This window comes from Micropterus salmoides, unplaced genomic scaffold (genome assembly GCF_014851395.1).
Source record: "Micropterus salmoides isolate LMB-PRFRI ecotype aquatic unplaced genomic scaffold, ASM1485139v1 Ms_hic_scaffold_20, whole genome shotgun sequence".
NCBI classification, from domain to species: Eukaryota; Metazoa; Chordata; class Actinopteri; order Centrarchiformes; family Centrarchidae; genus Micropterus; species Micropterus salmoides.
The window spans coordinates 16,466,681-16,494,213 of NW_024041151.1; the positions used below are offsets into that span (position 1 = coordinate 16,466,681).

The 27,533-nt window shown below is 40.3% G+C and overlaps 1 protein-coding gene across 1 annotated transcript; it reads left to right on the forward strand.

Annotated features, from left to right (window-relative positions):
* Positions 1–16,957: 16,957 nt before the first annotated feature.
* On the forward strand, positions 16,958–26,041 carry gdnfa (glial cell derived neurotrophic factor a). The gene is made up of 3 exons (XM_038733858.1): positions 16,958–19,066; positions 19,970–20,203; positions 22,992–26,041. Exons 2-3 carry the CDS (start codon positions 19,996–19,998, stop codon positions 23,549–23,551), a joined length of 768 nt encoding a protein of 255 aa, XP_038589786.1. The 5' UTR covers positions 16,958–19,066; positions 19,970–19,995; the 3' UTR covers positions 23,552–26,041.
* The last annotated feature ends 1,492 nt before the right edge of the window (positions 26,042–27,533 follow it).

Sequence of the window (27,533 nt, forward strand, 5' to 3'; positions counted from 1 at the left end):
GCATGAGAGATGTTGAATGAAAGGGGATCATTTTTTTTTTGTATAGTGTGCATTTTCTTATATGCAGTGTTTTTAATAAAGTGCATAGAATAGTGTAATGGTATTGTAACTGAGTGTCCTGGGTTCTAACTACCATATAATCTTAATAATAATTAATAATAATAATTAAGCACTTTTCAAAAACAAGTTACAAAGTGCTTTAACAAGTGTAAAGACAATAATACCCAAAAGACAATAATACAAAAACAATACAAGATAAGAGCAAGAAAACACTGAAAAGACTAAAATACACGTTTAAGATAAATATAAAATAAGTAAAATAGAATAAAATAAAAGGGATAAAATGAAGTCAAATAAGATCGGGAAAGGCTCTCCTATAAAAGTATGTTTTAAGAAGGGACTTAAAAGAGTTCACTGACTCAGCTGACCTGATTTCCTCAGGTAGGCTGTTCCAAAGCCTCGGGGCCCTGACAGCAAACGCTCTGTCCCCTTTAGTTTTCAGTCGAGACTCTGGAACAGACAAGAGAGCTCTGCCTGAGGATCTCAAGGTACGTGCTGGTGTAAGTTCAGAAATATAACATGGTGAGAGGCCATGAAGAGCTTTAAAAGTGATCAATAAATTCTAAAACATACTGGGAGCCAGTGTAATGAAGCTAAAATAGGAGTAATGTGGTCATATTTCTTTGTTCTGGTTAAAAGCCTGGCAGCTGAGTTCTGGACAGTCTGGAGTCGATCAATAGATTTTTGGGTTAAACAGGTGAAAAGGCTGTTGCAATAATCCAGGCGTGATGAGATGAAAGCGTGTAAAATGGTTTCTGTGTCCTTAAAGGTTAACGTAGATCGAATTTTTGCTATATTTCTGATAAAAACATGATTGAACAAGCTTTGTGGTGTGCTGCTCAAAATTTAAATTACTATCAAACCATACACCAAGGTTCTTTGCAACAGGCTTAATGTGATTTACTAGGGAACCAGCAGATGGCAGTATTTGCTTGCCATCTGCTGAGACCCAATGACCGTCCATTTTTTAACTTCACAAAGGCAGTTGTTAAGTGAACTCAGCATTCCAGGGTCTGTGGATCTGACGGGCAAGTATATTTGTGTGTCATCAGCATAAATATGAAAATAATAAGGAAATAAGGAAACACACGGGACTGTAATTCCAAACTTCTGAATTTAGACTTTCCTATTTATTTAGAACATTTTGTAATTTATTTAGAACATTTTGTTGTAACCCAACTACACACAAAAAAACTCCCTCTCCCCTCACAAACAAAGAAGAGTTAGACCAAGCTTCATTTTTTTCCAGCCACTAGAGGTTGGCTTCCCACTCAATACGTCAATATGTTGTCAAGGTGAGTATATTACTCTGCATGTCCAGAGCTTTAGTAGCACAAACCGGGATGAGCTGAGGATCCTAAATGTAATATTGTACCTAGTGCTGTAGCATCTAATAACTGCTTATGACTTCGGAAGGTATGATCTAAGATTATCTCATTTTAATGTGGCCCCAGGTGTACTCAGGTAGGGATCCCATGATATAACAATCTGATGCTCATGGGTAGCAAAAACAAAGAAGAGCTGAATCTCTCTTGATTGTCCCTTCAGGCTCCCTTACAGTCAAGAGGGTGGCAAAGATAACAAAATGGGGATTTGTTAATCTGGTATTGTGCCTAACTTTGGTAAATCATAACATATTGGGTATGAAATGAATCTGCAGATGCTCTGGTTCAGGATTAAACCAAACATTCATATGGATTTCAGGTTTTGAGCCACATCAAAGCTCAATATGTGGCCTGCAATAGACTATGCAAGCCTTGTTTTTGTTTCCTAAATGCCTTTTGCTGTGTTGTAACATGTATTGGTAAAATGATGAATACTGATGAAAAAACAAAAGGCTGAGCTTTACAACAGGATCAGTCAATAAAATAGAATTTTCAGTAATTGTAATCACAGCAACTACCTGAGGTCCTTGAAGATACAGTCATAAATGTGTACTAATAATATTATGCCGATCGCTCCAGAAGTATGTGAGATTAGCTGCTGACAGACACACGACCAAACATACGACCTCATTAAACTTTGTCAGAGGCTTTGACAAAGCTTTACTGAGACATTAATGAATTATGGCTCATTTACATTGATCATCATATGGCTGAAGAGAATTCCATAATGCCTTGAGTAATTATTTAAACATTACAGGTATGTGCTGATGACTGACTGATTAGAGGAACTTCACTTCTTTGTAAAAGACACAACACATGGTTAATACAGTTGATTTTGATTTTAAGAATCCCCTTTAGGATGAACAGGAACTGCAACCATCATCCTTCGACTGATATCAGAGTATCTTACAGTTGTTTATCGAACATACTATCAGTATTGGAAAATATGTTGGCTGATAAGTAACCGGAAATTGAATCACAGCAGAACCAAATATATGTCTGAGCAGTAGTTGGGAAGGTAGTTTAAAACAGTAAGGCCATTAAATAGTCTGGCCAATGAGAGCCTCTAACAATTTACACTTGTCAAAAAAATTAAGGGAACACACAGATGTCGATAAACAAAATAGTTCAAAGTTCAAAACCTTTCCCTAGATGGTTTAATTTGTTGACAATAAAATGATGTAACAACGGTCAATGGAAACCAAAATAACCAACCGATTAAGGTGCTGCTGGTACCACCTCATGCTCCCAGTAGTGACAAGGACAGTAGCAAAACACAAAACTAGAGAACGATCAGTCAGGGAGCAATTGTGTGTGGCCACCACATGCAAAATCATTCCCTTTTTGGGAGTTATCTTGCTGTTGCCTCTTCAGTGCAGCTTTCATTTGCACCAAAACAGGTTACACTGACTCACAATCGCTTATGCTTCCTAACAGGGATCGATATCCCTGAATTTTAATTGAAATGATGTTATAGTAGGATGATGTGATAAAGTTTTTTGAGCAGTGTATTTTCCAACTGTAACATTTTAGGTAACAGTTCATTAAAAAACAAATGGTATTCCTTATCAAAAATACTTGTTTATGTTATGTGTTAATGTTTAAAAACAAAATCAGCCAGTGCATGTTAAACAATTTTTTTTCCTACTGTCAAATATCAATATAAATATCAGCCTCTGTTGAGTTATATTGTAGAAGTACTGTATCTGTATATTATGATTTGTCACACAGTCTTAAATTTTTCACTTATTTCTCTCATTGTGACAGTAAACTTTCTACTTTTCTAGATGCATAAAGTATCATTGACTATGGCCATATGTAGGTGCAGACACGTAACACCTGTACAATATGATGCAATCCAATACAACAGCCCTGCAATCAGTACTGCCTTAGTCAAGCTTCCAGCTTTGATTAAACATGTCTAAAGAGAGTCCATAGTCAAGCTTGGTGTTGTGTTGGACTGTTTTTTTATAGTAAGGTACTACTCTACTCCACTCTCACAACTGAACACTCTCAGAACTGAAGAAGCCTCTTGGATGAGAAGCGAAATGTCTTCAACTATCTTCAATCAATCCGGTGTCTCTTGATTTAACCCTCCTTGGATACTCGCTCTTAAAATGCCATACAGTAGAAGGAAAGCTAAAACTCAGTCAGGCGTATGAATATTAATTCTCCAGTGGAAATATTTTGCCTCCTGTCTCTGTATCAACTGCTGGCAAGACTAAATTTGCAGTATGATACAATATGTCGAAGTAGTCTTGTAGTCGTCATACCCAGAATAAATGTGTGCTGAAACTGTAAGGTGATGACGTTGCTCAAGTAATGAGTAAAGACACCAAACACTAAGAGTGTTTCTCGCAGAACTTTTGCAGTTTGAGCATTTTTCTTTCATAGTTTGAAAGTGCTTTGACACACCTTGCTTCCTCTTGGTGATGTATTTGCTCCATATCCTCTTTCTCTTCCTGTTCTCTATTGCTGTGATATTGTTTTGTGCAGATTTGTTTGTACCAAGACCATGCTGCACTTGCTCTGCAATATCCTCGTCTGAACGGAAGTGTTAAGCATGCTAAATAATATGCAGTGTACCTTCCATGTACCTCTTGATAGAGCCATTAGTACAGGGACTTCCTAATGTCTTTAATGTGTTTTAGTGTACATGTGTTTGGGTTTTTGGTGGTGGATGTGGCCAGATTTGGGTGCGAGTGAATGTGCGTGTATGTTATAAGTAAGTTATCAGAAATTGTCATTGCACAACTGATCATACTTTTGTCAGTTACATTGTTACGCTAGGCGAGTTCACACACGCACACGCACACACACACACACACACATACATACATACAAATTTAAAGAAATGTGTCTGTTGAAAACATTTATTTTAATGTACAATACCCTGCACTCAAATGTCCATTGCTGTATGTACTGTATGTATTCTCATGTTTCATTTCATGTGAGGTCAAGCACACTTTACGCTTATGTTTGCTTGCAACCACCAGAGGGCAACATGATAAATCCCATGCTCATTTCTGGTATTGAAGACTTCTCATGATGTTAGTCCCCCCTCTGGAATGTGGACCCCATACATTTGGAGTAGTTTATTTCATGTTTAAGTGGTGGCTGATGTTGTGTTGCCTTTTGATGTAACAAGGCTTTTTGAAATCCATCTGCATAACTGGTTTCCAAACCATGTGTTTGTAAGAGTACATTCAGATACTAGATACTAGGAAAAAAAATATGTTGGTGTATTTAAACAGGGTTTTCACATACTACCTCTACTATATGCCCTGATGTTTAAAGGATACAAGGACAAGCACAGATACTGGCACAAGCACAGAATTTCTACAGTACATCCTGTGGTCCCATTGGGCCACTTACTATTTACTTTACTTACTTCAAGTGGCCTATAGGAGTATGATATTTAACCACTGACACAGGTATCATACAAAAAAATTAAAGATGACCATGAACTACTTTGGGGGTATTGTTAATTGGATTTCAAATAGATAGTGGCTTATGAGCTATGTTTTCTAGCTATCATTCTACATGTATCAAGCAACTATTAAGTTCTTCTTGTTCCATGATCCTGCAGCAAAATCTTGTTATACGGCTTCTAACTCAACAATTAAATGTGACGCACGGTAATGTGAATGGATGAGGTTTCCCACCTATTTTTTTCATATTTAAGTTGTGTACATCTTTTATATGTCTCTAAAATTTTCAGCATATACAATTTAACATACAGTTTATACATTTGATAAATTTCATTTGTTATAACAAAAAGCAAGTCACAAGTATTTTTAAGGCCATACTGTCATTGTTGGCATATAAATAAGTTATATGTCATCTATTCTGCATTTGGCTTTAGCTTGCATAGTAATCACATCATGACTTTTTTTTACCAAACTTGGAATAGGAGGAACTGGATGAGTGTAATTGTGTATGATCACTGGAAACAGATCAGGGATCGAAAGATATTTGTGGCACCGCGCAATGAGAGATGATGCTCTCATATTGCGTATAGAGTTTTGTTCTATTTTAAATATTGGAATAATAAATTTAGTAAGTGTACCTCATTGCTTGAGACAACTAGTTCGCATTCCATTACTGTTAGCCACACTGAACTCTTTTGCGACCTTGAACAAGAGACCAAAGGTTATGGACCCGTTTGAAATTAAGGACATAGTTATGCACACGTATGCATGGCCACTTATGCATTTGAAGCCGACCACACTAGTATGGTTTCATTTCATCAGCAAATGCAAGTCTGTGTAGTCCTCTTATCTCTTTATGGTTTTCTGATTATATAGTACAGGATCAGAGTTCAGACATATTATAGATATACTATCTCTTGAGGGATGATAAAAGCCATTTATTTCAGGATGTCATGCTAAAGAGATGCTGTATATGGAGTTTTACTACCACCTAGTGGATCCTGAAGCACAGTACCAACTGCAGATGTAAAATGTTGTGGTGGAAGAACAGTTGTAGGTGGTCTGAGGTGGGCCGAGGTGGGCCTCTACAGTTGTAAATAGTGTTCTGACACGTGTGTGACCACTCTGGTGTCTGTGACCTCTCACCCCTGAAAGCTTAGCTTTACCACCTGGGGGTGGACTGTTCTTGATCTCGCAGCACCTCCACCAGGCTGGCACACAGCTCTCACTCAGTCTCCCTGTAAAGAACACCAAGGTTTATCGTATCGGTCCTTTTTAGAAAAACTGCTCCATTACAAAGGTATTTGAGGTGGAGGTCTGTAGGTTTGGGTAACTCCTTTCTGAGCTCCAAGTGGCTCGTGTTTCTAAGTGTTACCTTTATATCCTTGCTTGTTACAGTTTGTTTATGTTATAAATACCTCAGTCAAAACACAGTCACATCCAAAGTTGAAGCATATGTACCTCAGTGTAAATTCAGTTTCCAGTTGTTAAATTTTTTCTATAGTATATCTGGTCAGCTGTCTTGTGTTTCATCTCCTTTGTTTGATCTGTTTAATTCTGAGGATGCACAAGTTTCCACACAGAGCAAGTGAAGGCTTGTCTTTAGATCAGTGTAAATAGGATTCAACACAATAAAACTGGCTTTATCTATTGCTTATTTTGGGCTTAAGCACATCTGGGGTGTGTTATGACTCTTCCTCTCAGATCCTCACACAAACTGTCTCTCTCTTTCTCTTGCATTGTGCAAAAGCATACTCATTAAATACGTCATTAAAGCTGTGACACGTCTTGATGTGCTGCTCTGAGAGATTTTGTGTGGAGCTGATTTGAATGAGAGAGATGGTGGCAGACAGCGCATGATATAAAAACATAGTCCAGGTGTGGTATTCAGTCACTGGTCCTCAGGTGCGTCATTTCAAGATCTATGCGATGAAGTTTGATATCACTGTTAAGCTTCTTCATCTGCAGCATACATTTTCTCCTCCTCCGCGGCACATAAGAACTCCCCTACTCCCTTTCACTCTCACTGCCCTTACCAACCAATTATCCCCAACACCCACCAGAGCAATCATATACACCCCTTTTATCAGCTCTACCCCTCACTTTAGTTGTGTATAAAAAAAGAAGATACAGCACCAACAATAGGCCAAAATGTGGCTCACTCCCACTGCCTAGCCTACTCTCTTTTTCATTATCTGTTCTCTTTTATTCCCTTGTCCACATGCAGTACAGAACAATACAGCGCGGGCGGACAGGGTGGAGGCTCATGACAGGACTGGTAACATGATGACACACCAAAGGACAGGTGAGTAAAATCCCCCTCCGCAGTGGGACATGTGTCACAGTCCAGCCGTGTCTCCAACCTTTTTTGTGGTCTCGCGTCTCTCTTCTTTGGCTCTCTCCCCCTCCGGCCATAACGATAAAGCTCCCATCTGCTGTGGGGACACGGGTCTTTCTCTCTCTGAACTGATCCCCCACAGCAGTTTCCCCTTTGTCAGATATACCGATCACATTTCGCTTTTGACACCTCTCTGTTTTACACTTGCGACAGGTACGAAGGTTCTTCTGTTCTCAGAAGAAATGTATTAGTAATATGATAGTTGTCTCTTTCCAAAGCTTTGCCCTCTGCGCCCTTGTCCCTCTGGTGAAAACAGTATTTTTTAAAGAGCAGAAAAACAGTTCTAAAGGAATGCATGAGTGTGTTGAGCCTCACTAAGAGTTGGATAATTGACCCTTCGGCTAAACTATAATTCACCACAAAAGGTGCAACACTGAACTTGCCATCGAAGGACTTGTATTCTATTTCATTTTAATGTTAGACAGTCTGCAAGATTGTAGCCTCCACTTCGATATGAGTATGTTTATATGCATATGTCTGACTATCTGTCTATCACCTGTCTGGCAATCCTCACAGCTATATATTTATCTATCTATCTGTCACATCCATATGTGAGGCTGTTGTTCATCCATGGTGTTCTCAGCTGTTTCAGTGTGTCAACGATGTTGCCGGTGATTCCACACACAAACTCGCACATGCCAATTGTTAGTAACATGAACCGACTCAGCATCCTAACCTGCAGAGAGATCGCCTGTCACAGGTCAAAAAAGACAGCTGTAGTGTTTTCAGACTTGGGCCTAAACTGATAAAGTGTCTTGGAATGGGAGTGATGTGTGATATGAGGCAAGATTATCTTGTTACAGTCATGTTTTCATGTGTCTCACCAGCCTCCAAGACGACTGATCTGTCATCAGTGCCCTTAGATTAAATTTCATGAATAAAATCCCAGGATTGGGGGGGGGGGGTTAACAAACACTTCTTTGGTATTAGTCAGTTTATATTCAGATATATTTTATGAACTTGACATTTGTCTTTTCATAATTGTTTTCTTTTAGAGGCTAGACAAAAGTATGCCCAGAGCAATTCAACATCTGACTCCTGAACCTTGACCTATGAACCCAAACGTATGTCTCCAGATACTTCAGCTATCAGGTAGACTCAAAACAACTATTGAAAAGCGTTTGAAATGTTCCCTCCACCCTGAATGACTCACCGCCTTGTTGTGTACCATTCTTGTCCTTGGCGCTAAACACCTAGTGATTAACAAATAAACCTGACCTCCATAGTCTGATAATGATGATAACATACATGATTATCCCAGCATCCTTTTTTTCCTAATTGTTCCTCTTCAACAGCATTTCCCACTCTACAGTGATGTCAATAATCCCTGTAAGATCCTACATGCCTACACAGGTCCACCACTGTGTCTAAAATGTATCCTGATTCATTTGAAATATGCTTCATTCAGGTATTAAAGGGGTTTAGGTTGGAGTGAAATACCTTCCACCAGGGTTGTAATAAACTGGTTAATTAGCTCATATCTGACATGAAATTGCACCTGATTTTAATCTAGGATTCAACAACACAACCAGTAGCTATCACAAATTTATTTGACCTTGGAAGTATATTGACAAGGCAAGTCAACTTTCCCATAACCTCTACTCCCCTAGTGAGCTGATTAGATTATTGTGGTCTTACATACAATTGTCTCTTTGTAAGCTCCATTCTGTTTTGTTATTGTAAGCCACTTGTTATGTGCTTTTCATGATATAAAGTTCAAGGTTGCCGCCACATTTGACTCACCTTTCCTTTCATTACAAGAACATCTGAGGAGTTTTTGTCTAGTGGTATGACTGTATGACAATATGTGCTAATACTCCTGATACTCAAATTGGGAAGTGTTGAAGTGGTAATGTAATTTAATAGGAGTGAAATATGAAACACAGGGAATTTGCCATATCCTGTTTAGTGTAATCTTGAGTCATATTTCTCAGGGCTGGAAAAGTTCGCCTCCCTTTCGTCCACATCTGTCCTTAATGGATTTAGACTGCCTGGCAGGACCAGGAGTTTATGCTTTTATAAATGGGTGGCCCCTGTTAAAATCTGAACTTCTAACCCTAGCAGTGTGAGAGCCATATTCTACACATGGAGGTGTGCTTTTGTGTGTAGTCAGCATGCAGTCTCGGGGTTTGAGTGTGTGTATGTGTGTTAGCATTCCCATACATTGTGGGATTATAACTTCAGCCTGGAGTGAAATTGTTGATCTATTTGTAATGGAAAGAGTGTACATTAGAGCAGTACCTGGCCAGCTGTAACCCAGATTACAATGGGTTTGGACTATTAGAAACTCACTTGTGCAGGATTCCTAAAGGATGCCTGGCTGTTGGTATGTGTTGTGTAGTTATATAAATTCAGATCTGGATGTGTCCTGACCCCAACCCGTTCTATCGGGTTGGGGTCAGGACTCTGTGCAGGCCAGTCAAGTTCTCCACACCAAACTGGCTCATCCAAGTCTTAATGGACCTTGCTTTGTGAACTGGTGCGCAGTCATGTTGGAACAGGACAGGGCCATCCCCAAACTGTTTCCACAAAATTGGGAGCATGAAATTGTCCAAAATGTCTTGGTATGCTGAAGCATTAACAGTTCCTTGCACTGGAACTAAGGGGGCCAAGCCCAACCTCTGAAAAACAACCCCACACCATAATCCCCCCTCCACCAAACTTTACACTTCGCACAATGCAGTCAGGCAAGTACCCTTCTCCTGGCAAGCGCCAAACCCAGACTCGTCCATCGAATTGCCAGACAGAGAAGCGTGAGTCGTCCCTTCAGAGCACACGTCTCCACTGCTCTAGTGTCTAGTGGTGGCATGCTTTCCACCACTGCATCTGATGCTTTGCATTGCATTTGCTGATGTAAGGCTTGGATGCAGCTCCTTGGCCATGGAAACCCATTCCATGAAGCTCTCTACGCACTTTTCTTGAGCAAATCCGAAGGCCACATGACGTTTGAAGGTCTATAGCTATTGACTCTGCAGAAAGTTGGGAGACTTCTGCGTACTGTGCACCTCAGAATGTGCTGACTCTGTGTCTGAGTTTCTGTTGTTCCCAAAATATAATACCATTAAAAGTTGACTGTGAAATATTTAGTAGTGAGGAAATTTCACAAATGGAATTGCACAGGTGGCGACCTATCGCGGTACCACGGTTGAATTCACTGAGCTCCTGAGAGCGACCCATTCTTCCACAAATGTTTGTAGAAGCAGTCTGCATGCCTAGGTGCTTGATTTTATACACATGTGGACATGTACGTGATTGGAACACCTGAATTCAATGATTCGGAGGAGCGTCCTAAAGGTCTGTGTCTGTGTTTTGTCTACATGTACTGCAGTAGTTCTCAAGCTTATATAAATCCCACTTTAGAAGCTCTTTGAATGCTAAATTAGATTAAATCTTTATAAGTCATTAAGAACATGGGTGATTGAAATAAAACAAAAGATTCAGGTTAGCAAAATAGCAAGACTTGCACCAGAGCCCTTTTTTTGTTTATGCCAAAACATAAATCACATTCATGCAATTTCCAGTCTGCTGCTATATGTGTGTGTGTGTGTGTGTGTGTGTGTGTGTGTGTGTGTGTATGTATATATATATATATATATATATATATATATATATATATATATATATATATATATATATATATTATAACATATATATAGATCTATATATATATAATATACATATATATATTATATATATATATATATATATATATATAATGTGTGTATATAATGTATATGTGTGTATATAGTATATGTGTATATATATGTATGTGGTATATATATATGTGTATATATGTGTATATATGTGATATGTATATAATGTGTATATGTATATATGTATATATATGTATATAGTGTATATATGTATATATGTGTATGTATATATGTGTATATGTATATGTATATATGTGTGTATATGTATGTATATATATGTGTGTATAGTGTATATATATATATATATATATGTGGTATATGTGTATGTATATATATATGTATTATATATATGTATGTATATATATATGTATGTATATATATGTATGTATATATATGTGTATATATGTATGTATATATATGTATGTAATATATGTGTGTTATATATGTATGTATATGTATGTATATATATGTGTGTATATATATGTATGTATATATATATATATATATACACACAGAGAGAAAGAGAGAGAGAGAGAGAGAGACTTAACGATTAGTCGATTAACTGTGAAAATAGTCAGCTGATTAGTCGATAATGAAAATAATCGTTAGTTGCAGCCCTACACAAGACTAGCAGTTCCCCCCTTGATCAGTATTTATTCTAAGCACAACACATCCCAGGCCAATCTGTGTACCTTCTGGACACAGGGATTAATTGATCTTCTCATCTGACTCTAAGTAAGAGACAAAAAACTATTGTCTTTCCTTTTTAATGAAAAAGCTCTCTCCTGAAAAATCAGTCAGGCATGAGTCTGTGTATCAACCGTTCCTCTCTCATATTTACAGTTCAAGTGATTTTCAAGCCGACTGCATTACGTGATTTACATCAAAGTGACCCTGTGGTCAAGCTGCTCTGATCAACTGTCCAGTCTGCTGAGATAGACTTAATATCCTCTGGGTATTACTGCTAGTGAGCATGATATGTGTGTGTCTATTTCTCTGTGTGTGTGTGTCACACTGTGCTCACTGTGAGAGCGTGCGCATTTACACACAGGCCACGTGTATGAGTGTGAATGTGTGTCACAGTATATTTATGTAAGCGGCTGACATAAATACATCAAGGGGAACACACAGCTGTCTAGTGCCATGTTTCTTAGGGGTTAGAACCTGAAATGGACGGCGGGACTGTTTCTGTTGGGTCACTTCATTTTTAAGTCCTTTCAGTGAACTCAGTTCCTGGGGCAGCCTGCGCCAGACTGTTGTCTAGCGCTTTCTACAAAGAATTTGCAGCAGTAGAGGAAATAGACCTTGCAAGTCCCATTGCACAGCCACCGAATGGCTGCAGTGAAAGGGACCTGCTCTGATCTCAACACATACCAGGCTGGATTAGAAGAGGGGACCAAAGCAGAAACAGGATCTGACCCTCTCTGCTATCACTCTCTAACCCTGCCGCTCTTTCCCGAAGACATCCTCGACACTTCCTTCTCCAATTAGTGTGACCTTGTTACGTTGAGTAGCTTTGTGAAAGTCAAGACCCAGCTTCATGCACCACACTTTTAGCAGAGCTGTCCAACGAGCGGGCTTTAAGGCTAGAGGTTATAATCAAAATAGCTCAGTTCAAATCTGTAAGCTGATACAGATACATAAAGCAAGTGGACAACAAGCAAAGTAATCGTGTCCCTTGCCAGAGAGAGCTTTTCATCTTTGCCCAGTGGTTGTGATCAGCACTTAGCCAGCCCTGTTTGTTTAGTAACACAGTAGGAGGAGGCCCCGGCGGACGCTCTTTGAATGCTAAAAACCGTAAAGCCAGCATAGAGTCTGACACTGTGCCACCTTGGGGAGGAGCACTAGTATCCCACATGTACTGTCTCGATGAGGGGCCGCCACTGACAGCTGCCGAAAGTCAGGGGTCAAAGTCACGCCAGGTAGATATCAGTGGTCAGGATTACAGGCTGTCGAGGGCCGGCAGTGAAGGATGATGGCGGGGTGATTTAAAAGAGTTGCGCAACTCAGTCTAACCACAGACCTTGCTGTGTACAGCTAGGCTTAGTTGTGTGTGTGTGAGCGTGAGTGTGAGTGTGCATGTTTGGACATACTGTATGGTCCACCATACATACATTTTCCCTGAAATTAATTTTATTTTCAATCCATCTTTTGTCACGCAGACAGATGAACCCAGACTCTCTTAGAGGTTTTCAGGGTTTGGGCAGTAGCCAAGATGTGCCAACTGCATCTCCATGTTTGTATACCACCAGTCTAGCCCTTTGCATTCAAGGGAAAAAAAAACTCTAAATCCCTCAGCAGCATTTGTGAATAGTAGAAAAGAAAAAAAAGTAGGGAGCAGTATTGTAAATGCTTACACGTCAATAACTTTTACAGCACTCTCATCCACTTGAAGGACCTTGAATTCATCATTTCCACCATGGCCCAATGAAGTCACTGGTCCGTGGGAGAGAGCTTACTGGATTCCCATGTGCTCACTGGGTGATAATTCACCCTTGACCAATAATAAACTGTTCACACAGTATGCAGCTATAGCAGGCTAGTGCAATGTAACAACAGACTAAGCCTTCATGTAGCATTGACCCTGAGGGGAAAACAGAGTTGTTTCAGCTTTTAAAATCAGACCATTTAGTTGACTAAAAGGATAAAATTCTGTGACTACCTCGGTCCACCATTTACACTGTATAGCAGAAGAACGCCACAAATGTAGATAATATAAATATACATAATGGAATTAGTCTTAAAGGACATATGGCTTTTTAAATGGTTCCCCTCTGCACATTTAGTATCCGTGTCTGAGAGATTTAACCTTCCTTACTTCCTCCCTTCTATTTATAACAGTGTCATAGTCCTGCCTGCACTTTGATAGTACCAAGTGATCTCATTTACACACACTTGCACACACGCTCAGTCACAAACACACACACACACACATTTTGCACACATACAATCTATGTGCAAATGATGCCAACAAATCCTAATAAAATGTTTGAGCAATGAGCGAAACAGATGGAAATATGGCACTGAATGCCACAATGGCTGGGTATTTGGCAGCACGCCATATCTGAATTGTAGCATGGCCTAATGGATCAGCTGAAAGCTATGCGAATCCTTCAGTATCTGCCCTGACTACCTGCTCTGTCTCTCCTTCTCTGTGCCAAGGGTGATCCGGGGCTCTGTGCCCGCTGACAGCTGAGCTCACTCTGGCAGACAGCCGGCACTTCTGCACAAAACTATATGCAGAATACAGAATGAGAGGCCAATGTCCTGATTAGCATTAAAGCCAAAAAGCAGTGTTATATGAGGATTTGATCTTCTGTGCATAGGGTGGATACGATGAAAGGAAAACCTTGATAATTAACTGCAATCCAAGAGCGAGGAAGAGAGAGAGGAAAAAGTTAAGACCATAGTTCAGTATTCATGTTCAATATTTTGTAAGATATAGAATTTTCTCCACCGCTGAATGTTACAGACGGTTCAGCTTTCAATATAAAGAAATCCAATACAAGACTGACAAAAATTACAGTTTGACATACTGTAACATTTCCTCAGCTAGTATTCCAGTTGTCCCTTTAAGCCCTCTTTTAATGCATAAAAATACCAGTGGCGGAAGAAGACTTCTTTACTGAATAATAATGGCAATACTGGAAATCATGGAAAAAGCCCATCGTTCAAAATGTTACTTCTGTAAAAGGATATTCAGCAAATAGTATTAGTTATGCTGAAGAATGGCTCCTCAGTGTTATATTATTATACATGATATCACTGGTTTATTTCTTAATCTGTAGCAATATCTCAAATCATGCTCACTTGGTACTAATTGGCCCTAATGTGTGGAAGCAAAAGAAACCAAGCACAGTCTCCTGCTACTGTTCCTCCATTTTTTTTTTTCAAGGATAATTTGTTTTGTTTTTTAACACATAAAAAAACAACACAAAACATAATGACATCAATCTAAAAGCCACACTGCACATGGTATCAACAACGAAATACATTTAAAAAACATCTTTATGAAAAATGGTAACATGAAATTTAAATATAACTGACGAGAAAAATAAAGAGGAAGTTGTATTCATCTCACCCTTAGAATCGCTTTTCAATGAATGTCATTTGTTGTTTGTCTGTGGGTCATATTTATGGCATCGTCTTTCTGAGGGAGTTGTGCATAGTGTGTTGAAATATTGTATTCATCAAAGAAAACACTGTGAAGCCGGAATGACACATGTTAAACAAGCATACAGATGCCCCCACTTTTATTGCGCATTACATGCAACAGTGACTCATAGAATCAAGAGGCAGAAAACACATGGGAAAACACAACAGGTTGCAAGTTGTTTGTCTTTACTTTGACCAGAAACAGTGATTTAAACCAAACAAGCCATTATCAAGGGAGAATATACACACAAGACCATAGGACACCCAAAGCCAAAAACCATTAGCCATGTGGGACATTTGTTTCATATTATTTTTTACAGTTCTATATTAATCTGAAGCAGCTGCAGTGATCTGGATTGTTTGTCTGAGGATTGTTAAACACTCATAGAAACTCTGTGGGGAGGCATTGTTATTTCCATCTGAGGGCTTGTCAGTGCTCTGTGGAGGCTTGACATCAAAAATTGAGGCGCCCGTCCCATCAGTGGCACAAATAATGAAAGAGGGCTCTTCTGTGTGAGTGACGGGTTTCTTCCTCACACCCCATGTGGTGGTGATTCGTTCTGCTTACTCATGTTTCTCCTCCAAACAAATTAATATTTATTATAGTCACAGCTCAGGGGACTCATGACACCACCCCACCCCCCCCAGACTGTGCAGCGCTGCCACATAAAGGAACTCTGTAAGATGGGTCTATTTTCGGTGACCATTATCTTCGCAACTCTGTCTGTATGAGACAGAGGATGGTCACAGAGGAATCCTTTGGTGACACGGCTGCAGATATCAATAAACAATACAGCCACTGTCTGTCATATCTCTGAGCAGACTGTGTCCTAACCTGGGATGTCATATGCGATGACATGTTTTAAAAAAAAAAAAAAGTTATCCAGTCATTCATTAAATGTATTTCATGCTGCCGAACAAATCTTCATAATAATGAAAACTGAGGAAAGTCACAGGATTAATACATCAGTTTAGCTGATCTGTCACTGACTATTGAGACCTAATCTTAATTTTGTGTTTCCAATGCAATTATTTAGTTTTCCACGATATGAAAACTAAAGCTGCTGCCACAGTGATGTTGTTTAAAATTGTGTGTGTGTGTGTGTGTGTGTACATGCATACATGGTTATATAAATAAGAAAGGACAAAATATTTAATAAATGAATCAACCAGTTCTCCAACTAGATGTGTATTTGAAAATGTAAGTAAATTTGACACCAGACTCAGTTGAGTACAGCAGATTTAGATTTCTCAGCTCCAACTTCACTCAGATTCTCCAGATGAACTTAAAGTAATCTTGAAGAACCACACAGAATTCTGACAGCACTGGCTCTGCTGTCAAATGACTCAGTATTTTATTATAATCGAATGTACGCCTGTTCACATAACATTCATCCATTTGAACTTGTTTATAGACTTACAATTTCCTGTCATTCATTCTCTTTGCCTGCTTATTCCTGTCCAGGGAAAGTGGGAGCCCGGAGGCTATCCCAGCATGCACTGGCAGGGGAAACATTGTAGAGTGCCGCTTTGAGGACAGTTTAATATTCCTGTTGAACCAAATGAAAAAACAAATTGCTTTATTCTCATTATAATACAGCTGAGTTGGACCTTGTCCACATTATTACTCACACTGAACTAGTGTGATGCTGCAGTGATCAAAAGGGCAGAGATAATTATGACTGCTGATCTGTGGGATCACTGTTAACACCTTGATTATATTGATTATAGGAACAGTGCTCATTTTCCGTTATAACAGAACAGCTCGTGTACAGTACAGCCAGGTTAGATCTCAATATCAGGAGTAAAAGGTGACTTTAGTCAGTGTGGACAACTTAAATAAAACAAATGTTTTGTTAGTTCTGGAACTTGTATTAAATGTAGAAGAAAATAATATTAAATTGCCAGAGGTGTGAAATACCTTTAGATTTCTATTGCAATACATTATCTAGAATGCACCAAATTAAATAGTTTGCATGGGGAGAGGAAGTTGAAGAGGATATGGAGACAGGAAGATATCCCCAGTGGATCTACGCTGAGACTATACTGTAAAACACCCTAGCAAACATCCACTTATTCTAAACACCGGAGACTTTTTGCCATTGTATAAAAACAATGAAGCTGTCAGCTCTGTGAAATAAGGTATAAGTCAGGGCCGAGTTACCTTTAAAGTTACAAACAAAAACAAATGATATGAATTGTTGTATCATGAAACATTCATACCTGTCAGCTGATACAATGAAACCATGTGAGGACATGAAAGCAAGGAATCCATACAATAAGGACTTGCCTCAGACCATGCAGATACTTTAAGAATGGGTAGGGCGCAGATAAAATGCTTGAAAGAAAACATGTATTGACAAGAAGTTTCAACCCACGAGCAAACAAATATGAGCCTTAATACCACAGAATAACAGATAAGTCAGTAGGGATTTAATGTGTCAGTGCTGGGATTTCTATCCTTTTATTGATCAGCCATTTTTAGCAGCATTTTACATGTTAAATTAGAACCAGAAAGCTTCTTGGAAAAGCAAGTGTTTAGTTGTTGGAAGCAGCCGGTCTCTTCTGGCACATGAACACAAAATTACTTTAATTCTTAAATTCTTTCAGCTTTGCAGAAGATGAAAGGGGGGCGTAGCTTGTAAATCGTGAAGGGTGATGGAAAGGCTTTTTTCAGGTGCCACATCTTAGCTGGTTCAGAGTCCTCCTTTTGTGGTCTCTGCGGTGTTGCCCCGGGCTCACCTTGACACGAAACCGCTTATTGAATGACCAGATGCTCCAAGGTGTGTATGAGTTACATTTGTATGTAATAATTTTGGAGTGGAACACATTGCACATGCCTACATATAGGCTAACACGACATATCAAAGTGTCCACTGTGCCCTAAATGCTCGCCTCATGTATTTACAAATATGTTTCTAGTAAATAGCAAGTGAAGTGGGACTCTTAAATGTGAGACGAGTGTAGCCATATGATGGAACCTGACACCGTTGCGCAGAGCGCGGAGATCAGGTTAGTAACAAGCATCGCAACAGAACATCTCCCAATCGCATTCCGCACACTGAAATCTAATCCGAGGACATCAGGATGTGTGACATAATCCCCAAGACATCTGAAAACTGCGCTCCTCCGAACGGGGCTCCAGGGGTGTTTGGAGAGATATGTGGACCTCCGTTACTCACTGTTTGCTCTTGCAGGGGTATATGAAAGAGGGGCGGTCACCAAATGCCCCAAACGTCAGAGCGCACTTAACTATAAATCTCCCCAAACTGCCTTCTGCGCCCGGTGCGGTGTTATGCGCAGACATCTGTCCTGCTTCAGACCAGTGTGATGACTACGCGTTGGGAAACTCTTCGAGCTACATAGACACTTTCTGACGTGGAGAAAATGGAGAATAAATACCCCGGTCTGTGTTGTTTACCATGTCAAGATACTGTCAGATGTTGGCGATTATGAACATTTAACCAGTTCTGGATATAACGGCGCTTTAACAGTTTTATCAAGGGGCAGACACGAGCTTCTTGCACTCTGGGAAACAGATATTGTGCGCCTTTTTTTGCGCCTCGCGTATGCGCGGGAGCCGCTGATGTCTTTATTTGACTCCTTTCAGTCGGAGATGGTGGAACTCGCTCGGATTTCCAAGGTGGAAACGTAGCATCCAATTAATCAGCGACTGCAACTGTACCCCGTGCGGCGCAGTGACACTTGGTCCGCTCTCACCAACACCTACCTTTGGACTCCAAAGTGTGGAAAGAGGCATGGTTTGCTTGGTGCGCTGGGTCGGAGTAAGAAAAACACACCTGGTGCAGTAGGCTATTTCAGCTTTTATTCTATCAGGACACAAGCCGAATTTTAACTCGTTTTAAGGACATTTTCGTATCGTGGCTGTTAAGCGGACTGTGCTTGGAACGCTAAATGAGTCGCGTTTTGGATTTTAACACGAACAGCCAAGTGAGTTTCAGGTCTGCATGGGCCATATTTGAGGTAAGTGAAGCATTATCATTTTTTATATCATTTTAGTGTGTAAAATGAAATAATCTCACACCCTCACAGTATTTGTGCGCAAAGGGCTTACAATCCTCACTTTAGTCATTTTCGTTGAAATAGCAAATCCAAACGAAAAATGCAACTTGTGCATTTTTAAAGACAGTTGTTAGGACTTTTGCATAGCACGTTTAAGCCCAGTATTTATCCATGCATAGCTGTTTAGGTTTACTGCAGACTCAACATGCCATTAGACAGAGTCACGTAAGCTTTGGCGATTGCCATCTGGCCAACTTACACCATTATTTAGGCTATGCTTGCCAACACGCTTTGGTGCGTGCTTTAGCCAACGCATTCTTTTTTAGTGCGAGGCGCACCCTCCGTGCCTCATTACAAGTAGCAAGAGGTCGCCTGATATAACAACAACATGAAAATATCATCTTATAATCCTGATAGGTCTGGAAGTCAGTGGGCTGCTGGTTAATCACAAATGTTTGTCATTTTTTAAAACAACACTTTTACGCACACATTTTCGCATTATTCTTTTCCCCCCTATATTTTAGTTATGTATTTTAACTACAATATATGCATTTTTTCCTTATGATATATTTTGAATTTTCTTGTAGGTTTTGTCTGATATTCATATTTATATCTACACTACGCGACAAAGGCAAAGTGAAGATCAAAGCCTATTGACATGATGACACAGTTATTAATACAGAATGAGTCACACTGTTTCAAACACTTTGCTGACTTCACTATAAACAAGAGTTGGCCTACATTCTGATTGGACTGAGTGTGTTTAGATTATTATTAGCATCATCACTATTACTATTATTTCGTTTGTATCAGCTTTGTTTAGTCTCCTTAATTTAAATAAAATACCCTGTCCTATTTTTGCAGCTTTCTTCATAGGAACTGAGTCTAAGATGAAGTTATGGGATGTTTTGGCCACGTGTTTGTTGCTCCTGAGCTCTGTTGCTACAAGGCCTCTCTACCAAAACACTCAACCAGCCAAGAGGACTTATTTCCCCAGCAGCTACAGTGATTCTGTGTCCCTGTCTGTGGAGGACGAAGAGCCGCCAGTGTTCCAGCGTGAAGACCACAACCTGCAGGAGATCTCTATGGAGGGTCAATGTAAGGCACACGGCATGTTTTGACAAAATCTCTCCTGATGTGCAGTCACTCTTGAATGGTGGATAATTGGCTCACATTAAAGACCTGTGCTGCTTGTGCAAACCTTGATAAAATAACATGCAGCTAAACATTTAATCATGTAGGAAAAAGTGAGGTCCAACATCTTTTCATCTCGTCATGCACTGCCATGTGTTGACTTTTGAGAGGAATAGTAGGCAGCACATGTAGCTCATACTGTAGGTTGCATTTTGTGTAAGGGCAAATCAGATGTTACACAGTTGGTTTGCTGGCCAAGTAATTGAGCCTTCCTAGACTAATTACACTGGAGAAACAGCATGTAAAGTGATAGCCAGTGGATTGAGCCAACAGTGGAGAGTCCTGCGTTGATAAGGCTCTCAGACTGGCGGGTTATCAGACGGAAGATCTTAATTTGTGTTTTATTGCTGCCGTGGGTTGCATCACACTGATGTCAAAACAATCCAGCAGCATTAATAAGAGTATGAACAGCTCTGATCCCAGAGGTCGCTCTCCCCATTTCCCCTCCTTCCTTTGTTTATGTTCACCTCTGTGACTTAGAGACCCATGATCTTTACCCATCTGCACAAAGTCAGAAATCATCTTTTTTTCTTTCTTTTTTTTAGAAGGCAGTGTGAACCAGGTTGCAGGAATTTCCAGGGTAGAGGCTTGACAACACCGGAAAGTTTGAAGCATCTAGTGAGAGTTCTGTGTTTATGTTATATTTTAACAGCGACAGTGGGCAGGAATTTATTTTGTTTGGATCACTGTGACACTGTATCATCTTCACACAAAAGTAAACTTGGCCAAGAACTAGATAAGGAATGGAACATTTGGACAAATGTTTGTCCTGCCACCTCATAGTCTGTTTGGGCAGAGGTGACATCACTGATCTGCTTTGTAATCCAAGACCATTAACAATGCACTAATAGTGTAAACAACATTGTTGCTCTGAGAGGGCACGGTCTTTGGTTTTGCGTGTAATGTCAAAGAAAAATGGGGCTTTCTTTTAAATTTTAAGCCAAAGATCTGCAGGCAGCAGCTGCACCAGAACACTGATATTGTAGAATTCAGTTGACAAACATGTAAAAACAAAAACAATATTGTATATTGCATTTAAGGATCCCACTGGTGTGTCTTTAGTATAGACTCTGCAAAAATATGGCCCAATTATTACCATGAATCTTTCCGTTTGCTGCCGCCGGTCTAGTCTGTCAGCAGGTGTACACTGTAGTCACCCTGCCTGTCAGCTGACATACAATAGGAGGTGTCTAAATCAAAGGGCAGGTGTGTCTAAACAGATTGGCCCGGGCACACCTGATATACGAGCGGCGGCCCAATAATATACCAAGCGCAGGCGGATCAGATGGCCTGTGCCAGCTACAGGTAAGAAAGGAGTGATAGATGACACTGCAATAGAGAGTCCGTGTCAACCACAACACCACCTGCCAGACATCATGCCCAGCCGCCCTGACTTCTTGACACACATACAACATGACAACACACATCCACCCACACACGCACACAGGTAATGTAATTAGAGTTTGACTAAATGATTCATTTAAAAACAATATGTCTTCATTATATTCATAAATAGTTTGTTAAGGCCAGACCTGCAGGTATTGGAGTAGGAGACACGTTACTCCATAATAGAATCAACATGCAACACAGGAGGGTCCAAGCCTTTCAGTCAGTCCTCATCTCTCTTCGCAGCAGATGGTGGAGAGCTGTTTTGAGTTTCAAGCAGACTACAATCTGCTTCATCTAAATGACTGAGCATATGATTTCCTTTTATTGGGCGTTTGAAGTCTTGGCATTCTAAAATTACACCCATGAAAGATTTAAATGACAGTGTCTCTCTTGGTGGTGTACTTGTACCTACTGTATCAATACAGGCAATAAGTTTGTGAAAGCAAACCGGGATAACTTAAGCTGTATAACTGAATCATCTTTAACAACCCAGGAGAGTACAGACTAATGTCAGAAGCTTGCCAGCCATGTTATGAATGCAAATTGAATCCTGCTCCCATCCCATCATTACAGATGTACACATTTTCTTCTTCTCTGACTACAACCCTCTAACCTTCAGCCTCCACCTCATTACCCAACAGCCATGTTGGAAGGAGTTATAGCAGGGGAACCTGCAGGTCCATATGAACAACTCTGGACTGCTTTCTGCATTCCTGCGCCTGAGAGAAATCTATAAATCAGCATGAACAGTTTCTGATCTGCACATGTCTCAGTATTTATGAACATTGTCTGCATTTGTATCAGAACATATTTTACAAAACATTCCTACGCGTATGCCAACTAAGCATGTACACTCAACAATAATGGACTTTCCCCCCCCCGCACAAACGGAACCTCAGTCTTACATATAAATAGTTCAGCATTTTTGGAAATACGCTTATTTGCTTTCTGCTTTAGAATTAAGATGAGCTAGAAGAGAAGATCAGAAGCAGAGGAGACTCCAGAATAGTCTGACACAAAATCTTCTATAAAACAGCAAATTGTCGTTTTGCGGTCACCTCAGTTTTTTACAGATCAAACAAACAACATGACATGTTATTTAGTGATCTTTAGAGGTGGCAGTAGGCAGATGTTGTTACGGTTGGACAAAGGCAGGCTAACCGTTTCCCCCTGATTCCAGTCTTTGTGATAAGCCAAGCTATCTACGTACTGGCTGTAGCTTAATGTGTAACATGATAAAATTGTCATTTAAAAAAAAAACAAACAGCTTTTTGAGTGAATCTGTTCTTTCTGTATCTTTCAGATGACATCACGGGTCCCTATCCAGAGCAGTTTGATGATGTAATGGATTTTATTGAAGCTACCATTGGCAGACTCCGAAGATCGTCGGAGCCCAGCGGGGACTCCAGGGGACGGAGGGAGCAAAGACAGAGGGGAGCAGCAAACACAGGAGGTGCGAGAGGTGAGAGGAGAGGACATGGCGACAGGAGGCGGGGTCGGGGGCGAGGTGGAAGCCGAGGCGGGAAAGGAGGGCGAGGCGAGAAGGGGAGGGAGGGGATATCGGTGCAGACTCGAGGCTGCTTGCTTAAGGAGGTCCATCTTAATGTGACGGACTTGGGGCTGGGCTACCAGACTAAAGAGGAGCTGATCTTCCGGTACTGCAGCGGCCCTTGCGTAGAGGCGGAGACCAACTATGACAAGATCCTCAACAACCTCACACACAACAAGAAGCTGGACAAGGACACGCCCTCTCGCACCTGCTGTCGACCAATCGCTTTCGATGATGACTTATCTTTCTTGGACGACAATGTGGTGTATCACACGCTGAAGAAGCATTCTGCCAGGAAGTGTGGCTGTGTCTGAGGAAGTCACATGGATGTGACAAAATGACCAGCATCAGTGAACTAAGGATCACCTTTACAAGCTGGTGCTGCAAAGAGAGGGATCACTTTTGGAAATGGGCATACAAGGTCGAAGAGGGAGTGTATTGTCTCTTTTTTTTCTGTAGGGGTCAAAGGAGACACAGGTGAGTATATAAAAGTCACCTGAAAGACAATGAAACAGCCGTTAAAGAAGCAAACTGTACATTTAACTTACAGTCCACACTCAGTCCTTCAGAACCCCTGACCAGTATTTGACGGTTCATGCAGACACATGCAGAAATGTGTAGAGGCGTGTACCAATTTTCCGGAAGAGACAACACTTTTACACTACACAGGATTTGCTAACTGTGCTGTCTACATAGGTGAGAGTGAAGAAAACATCTGACTAAGTTGGCTTGTTTTCCTAGAAGAATTCATTTTTTCCATAGCTGGCTCCTAACACTCCAAATGAACGTGGGAGATTTAAGGAGTATATTCAGCTGCAGTCTAAATCACTTCCACTGCATAGTCTGGATGATGACACATACATTCAGAGCCAAGAGATGATAAATACCACACCGGAGTTAAGCAAAGACTTTTGGTGCAACACATCTACATAAAATCCATATATACATACATATATATATATATATACACACGTGTGTGTAAGAGGTATATTTATTAAGATGGAATTAACTTATTGTTATTTATTTCAGTCCATTTTATGAAAGAAATTGTTTTTCTTATTTATTTAAAAGCTTTGTTTGTCCTGGATGGTGCCAAAGTGGAGCATTTTTCTCAAGCAAAATCTAAAAAGGTGATCCAGAACTGCTAAACACTCATCCACACATGCAATTTTTACATTGCTTATTTGCGTCAATTAAATTCCAGGGTTCCTTAATTCATGAGTCCAGAACATCATTGTTAGCTATCAAGTTATGGGAGGGTGGGAAGAGACACAGAGGGGACCAATAAAAGATTCTAGATTTAATTGATCTGTTGTTTTGGAGTTGGGGGGGGTTCACCTCATTTTCCCTACTGTGACCACGCTACAGGGGGGACTTTTGTTGCCCTTTCCTCAGAACACCAGGGTATAGGCTCCTGATCAAACGAACACATCATATATACATACATACATACTGTATTGTTTACAAGAAGACAAATGACTCTTTGCTGCTGTTTATTTTCAAGGCAATTTTCAAATGAATCATCTAGAAAAGATTTGTCACTCCAAACAGGAGCTGTCGCATCTTTTAATTGAATTCTGAAAACAACACGAGAGTAGTGGTCTCTCTGAGGATCTGTAGGTGCCTTTGAGGATCCATACTTTTGAGTCACAGAGTACAGAAGCTGCTAGATTGCCTGCCTATCAACGTCCGTTACCCAAAACCTCACTCTGGCCTTGCACCAAGTCTGAGCAAAGGCTTTGCAGTGGTTACTGTCCGAGTAGGCTTTAAAGTTCACAGGACTGCCTGTGTTTCTGTCTCGACTGTGACAGACAGGTCTTACTCCGTGAAAGAGGATTTGAAAGTGATCCTCTAACATGAGTCTTAACCAAATATTCCTGTTGGCAAAAGCATTTTGATGAAGGCAGTTTAAGGAAGATCCAGCTACTGTAGCGGCTGTCATCGTCAGCCGATGTAAATATCTCAAGACTAGACGTTTTGACAAAAGAATATGTTTTGGAATTACAGAGGGAAGACAATGTGTTGGCTCAGCATGCTTTCCACATGCAATAACTTGCTCAGCCAAGTTTATTCCCAAACTGTACAGAAATATACATCCAGGAAAACAGGAGGCTCCTTAAAAGCACGTTGCTGTGTCCATCAAGACCCTGCAAGGGGATCGTTTAAAGTGGAACAAAGAGAGCCCTCGGGTAGGTCTTGATGTTAGCACGGATTAGGGACCAAGGTATCTGTGCCCACCCAGCAGCAAGCAAGCCAGCTTTACTGTGTAATCCCCCTGCACACAGAACAAATCCACTGCATCAAGCTGAATTTAGGCCAAACACTACACAGAGACGAAAAAAGCTCTAGCTTTTATCACAGCATACCTCATCAATTGGATCATCTTCCCCTTTAACAACTGATTTGTGCGTAAGCCTTTCCAGATGAGAATGTGCAGTTAGGAGACTTCCCAGAAGCCTCAGAGTGTCCCGCTACTCTTCGATACCATACATTAAAGCGTGTAAACTGTGACCACTAGCCCTCTCATCTTCGTGGCTGTTTGCTCTACTGTTCTTTGGTGATTAGTCCTCTGGTTTTGATGCAAGGGTGAACAAGCAAAAGGTAAAGATGCGAAGAAATCCTCAGTGTTTTAATATTTGAAGAAAGGATTGGATTTGTTATTGTGTGAACACCTCTGTGGGAAAACCTGTCATGTCGTCTCACTTGTTTTCGTGTTACAGAACCAAAGCTCTTGGCAAACTTTATTTTTGTACAATATTCATTTTATAACTTTTTACAGAATTAAACTTGTTTCTATCAAATGAGCTTGTCTCCTGGTCTTCTGCCATGTTCAACAGCGCACCGGTGCCAGATGGTGCTAATTTGCCTGGGATATGTTTACACAAGCATCATGTAAAATTGGGGATGAAAATTTGGGCTACATGGAGAATTGTGGGGATGGCTTCAGAGATGGCCTCTAACAGTGTGGCGTCCCCTCCTGTTCTGCATTCCTGAACACTAGCCAAGGGTCGTACAGTAAACAAAAGCTAACCGTAAAGCGCCACTGAGCTGTAAATCAAGGCGCTCGAGAATGTTTCCACTGTGCAAAGAAGATATGTAAATGCTGATGAGTAAATGGCAGCAGTACAGACAGTGAGTCACTAAGCTTGGGCTCAAGGTGTGTATACAGTGTACAGCTGAGGTACTACAAGAGCTGTTTTTATGTCTTTTGAGTCAAGTCCACCAAGTCACAAGTCTTTAACTTTGCATTTAAAAAAAAAAAAATGCAATGTCTCAGTGCCGTGGTCTAATAATGGTGAACACAGTTGAACATTTAGCAGCTGAAGAGCCAGATATTTTCCTCAGGAAAAAACAGAGCTGAAACAGAGTGAATATTGGACTTACATTCACAAGATGGCCAGGAGCACACCTCCAAATTCAGGATGATGTTGCTTTGTAACTGCTGGATGTGTAAATAAGCAACTGTTTGCCAACAAGTGCGCTATATTAACTTAAAGGTGATAATAAATGTTGTGTTCAGAACTTGCGCTGTACCTTAGTGGCAAAAAAAAAATATGTAATTGCAGGTTTAACCCATTTCAGTAGGAGGCAATGGGCTTGTGAGGAAGCTAGAAAGACAAATTAACTCATTGGTTTTAATCTTTTCAAGGGATTTGTTGACAATAGGAAAAACATCTCCATATGCTTTAACTGTGACCAAAGTTCACAATTTTTTTATCCGGAGTCCTGTAAGAAAACATTTATTTGTAATTTGCATGAACTGAACCTATAAGGTGTCTGTATCTTAAAATGCATGTACCTGGAGGCTTTGGTTTCAGGTCCACACACAGCTTCGCCTGTTTGCTTGCCAACTCGTTCATCATATGTTGGTGGAGTGATCGACCCACTTGAATCACACAGCACTCCTCACCTCCTGCTGCTGGCTGAAAACACAAGAAGAGCTTGACGTCAGTATTTCCCCCACGAAGCCAATATCTTCTCAGCTCTACTCTTCAGTTGCTCTTAAATCCATCATTCATAGTTTTAGTCCTTCCATATTTCATGTCCTGGTATTGGTTTGTCCATGGGGAGTTTGCAGGGATGCTAAGACATTCAATTGTGTACTTGTAACTTTGGTTGGCGAGGAATTTTAAGATCGCTCTACAGTTTCACCCAGTGCAAGTCACTCAGTAGAAACAACTAACTGACAGACACGAGTGTGTGAAGATTTTTCATATCCTTACGATACACGTAAGGTGACATCAGATACCAGTGGAGGGATAAGCACTGAGCAATTGGAAAACAAAACCTGCATAT

Excerpts from the sequence above, each read along its gene's own strand:
- gdnfa (XM_038733858.1), top strand. The coding sequence starts at position 19,996 with ATGAAGTTATGGGATGTTTTGGCCACGTGTTTGTTGCTCCTGAGCTCT. Across the intron at positions 20,204-22,991 it reads GATCTCTATGGAGGGTCAAT|ATGACATCACGGGTCCCTAT; the intron begins GTAAGGCACACG and ends TGTATCTTTCAG.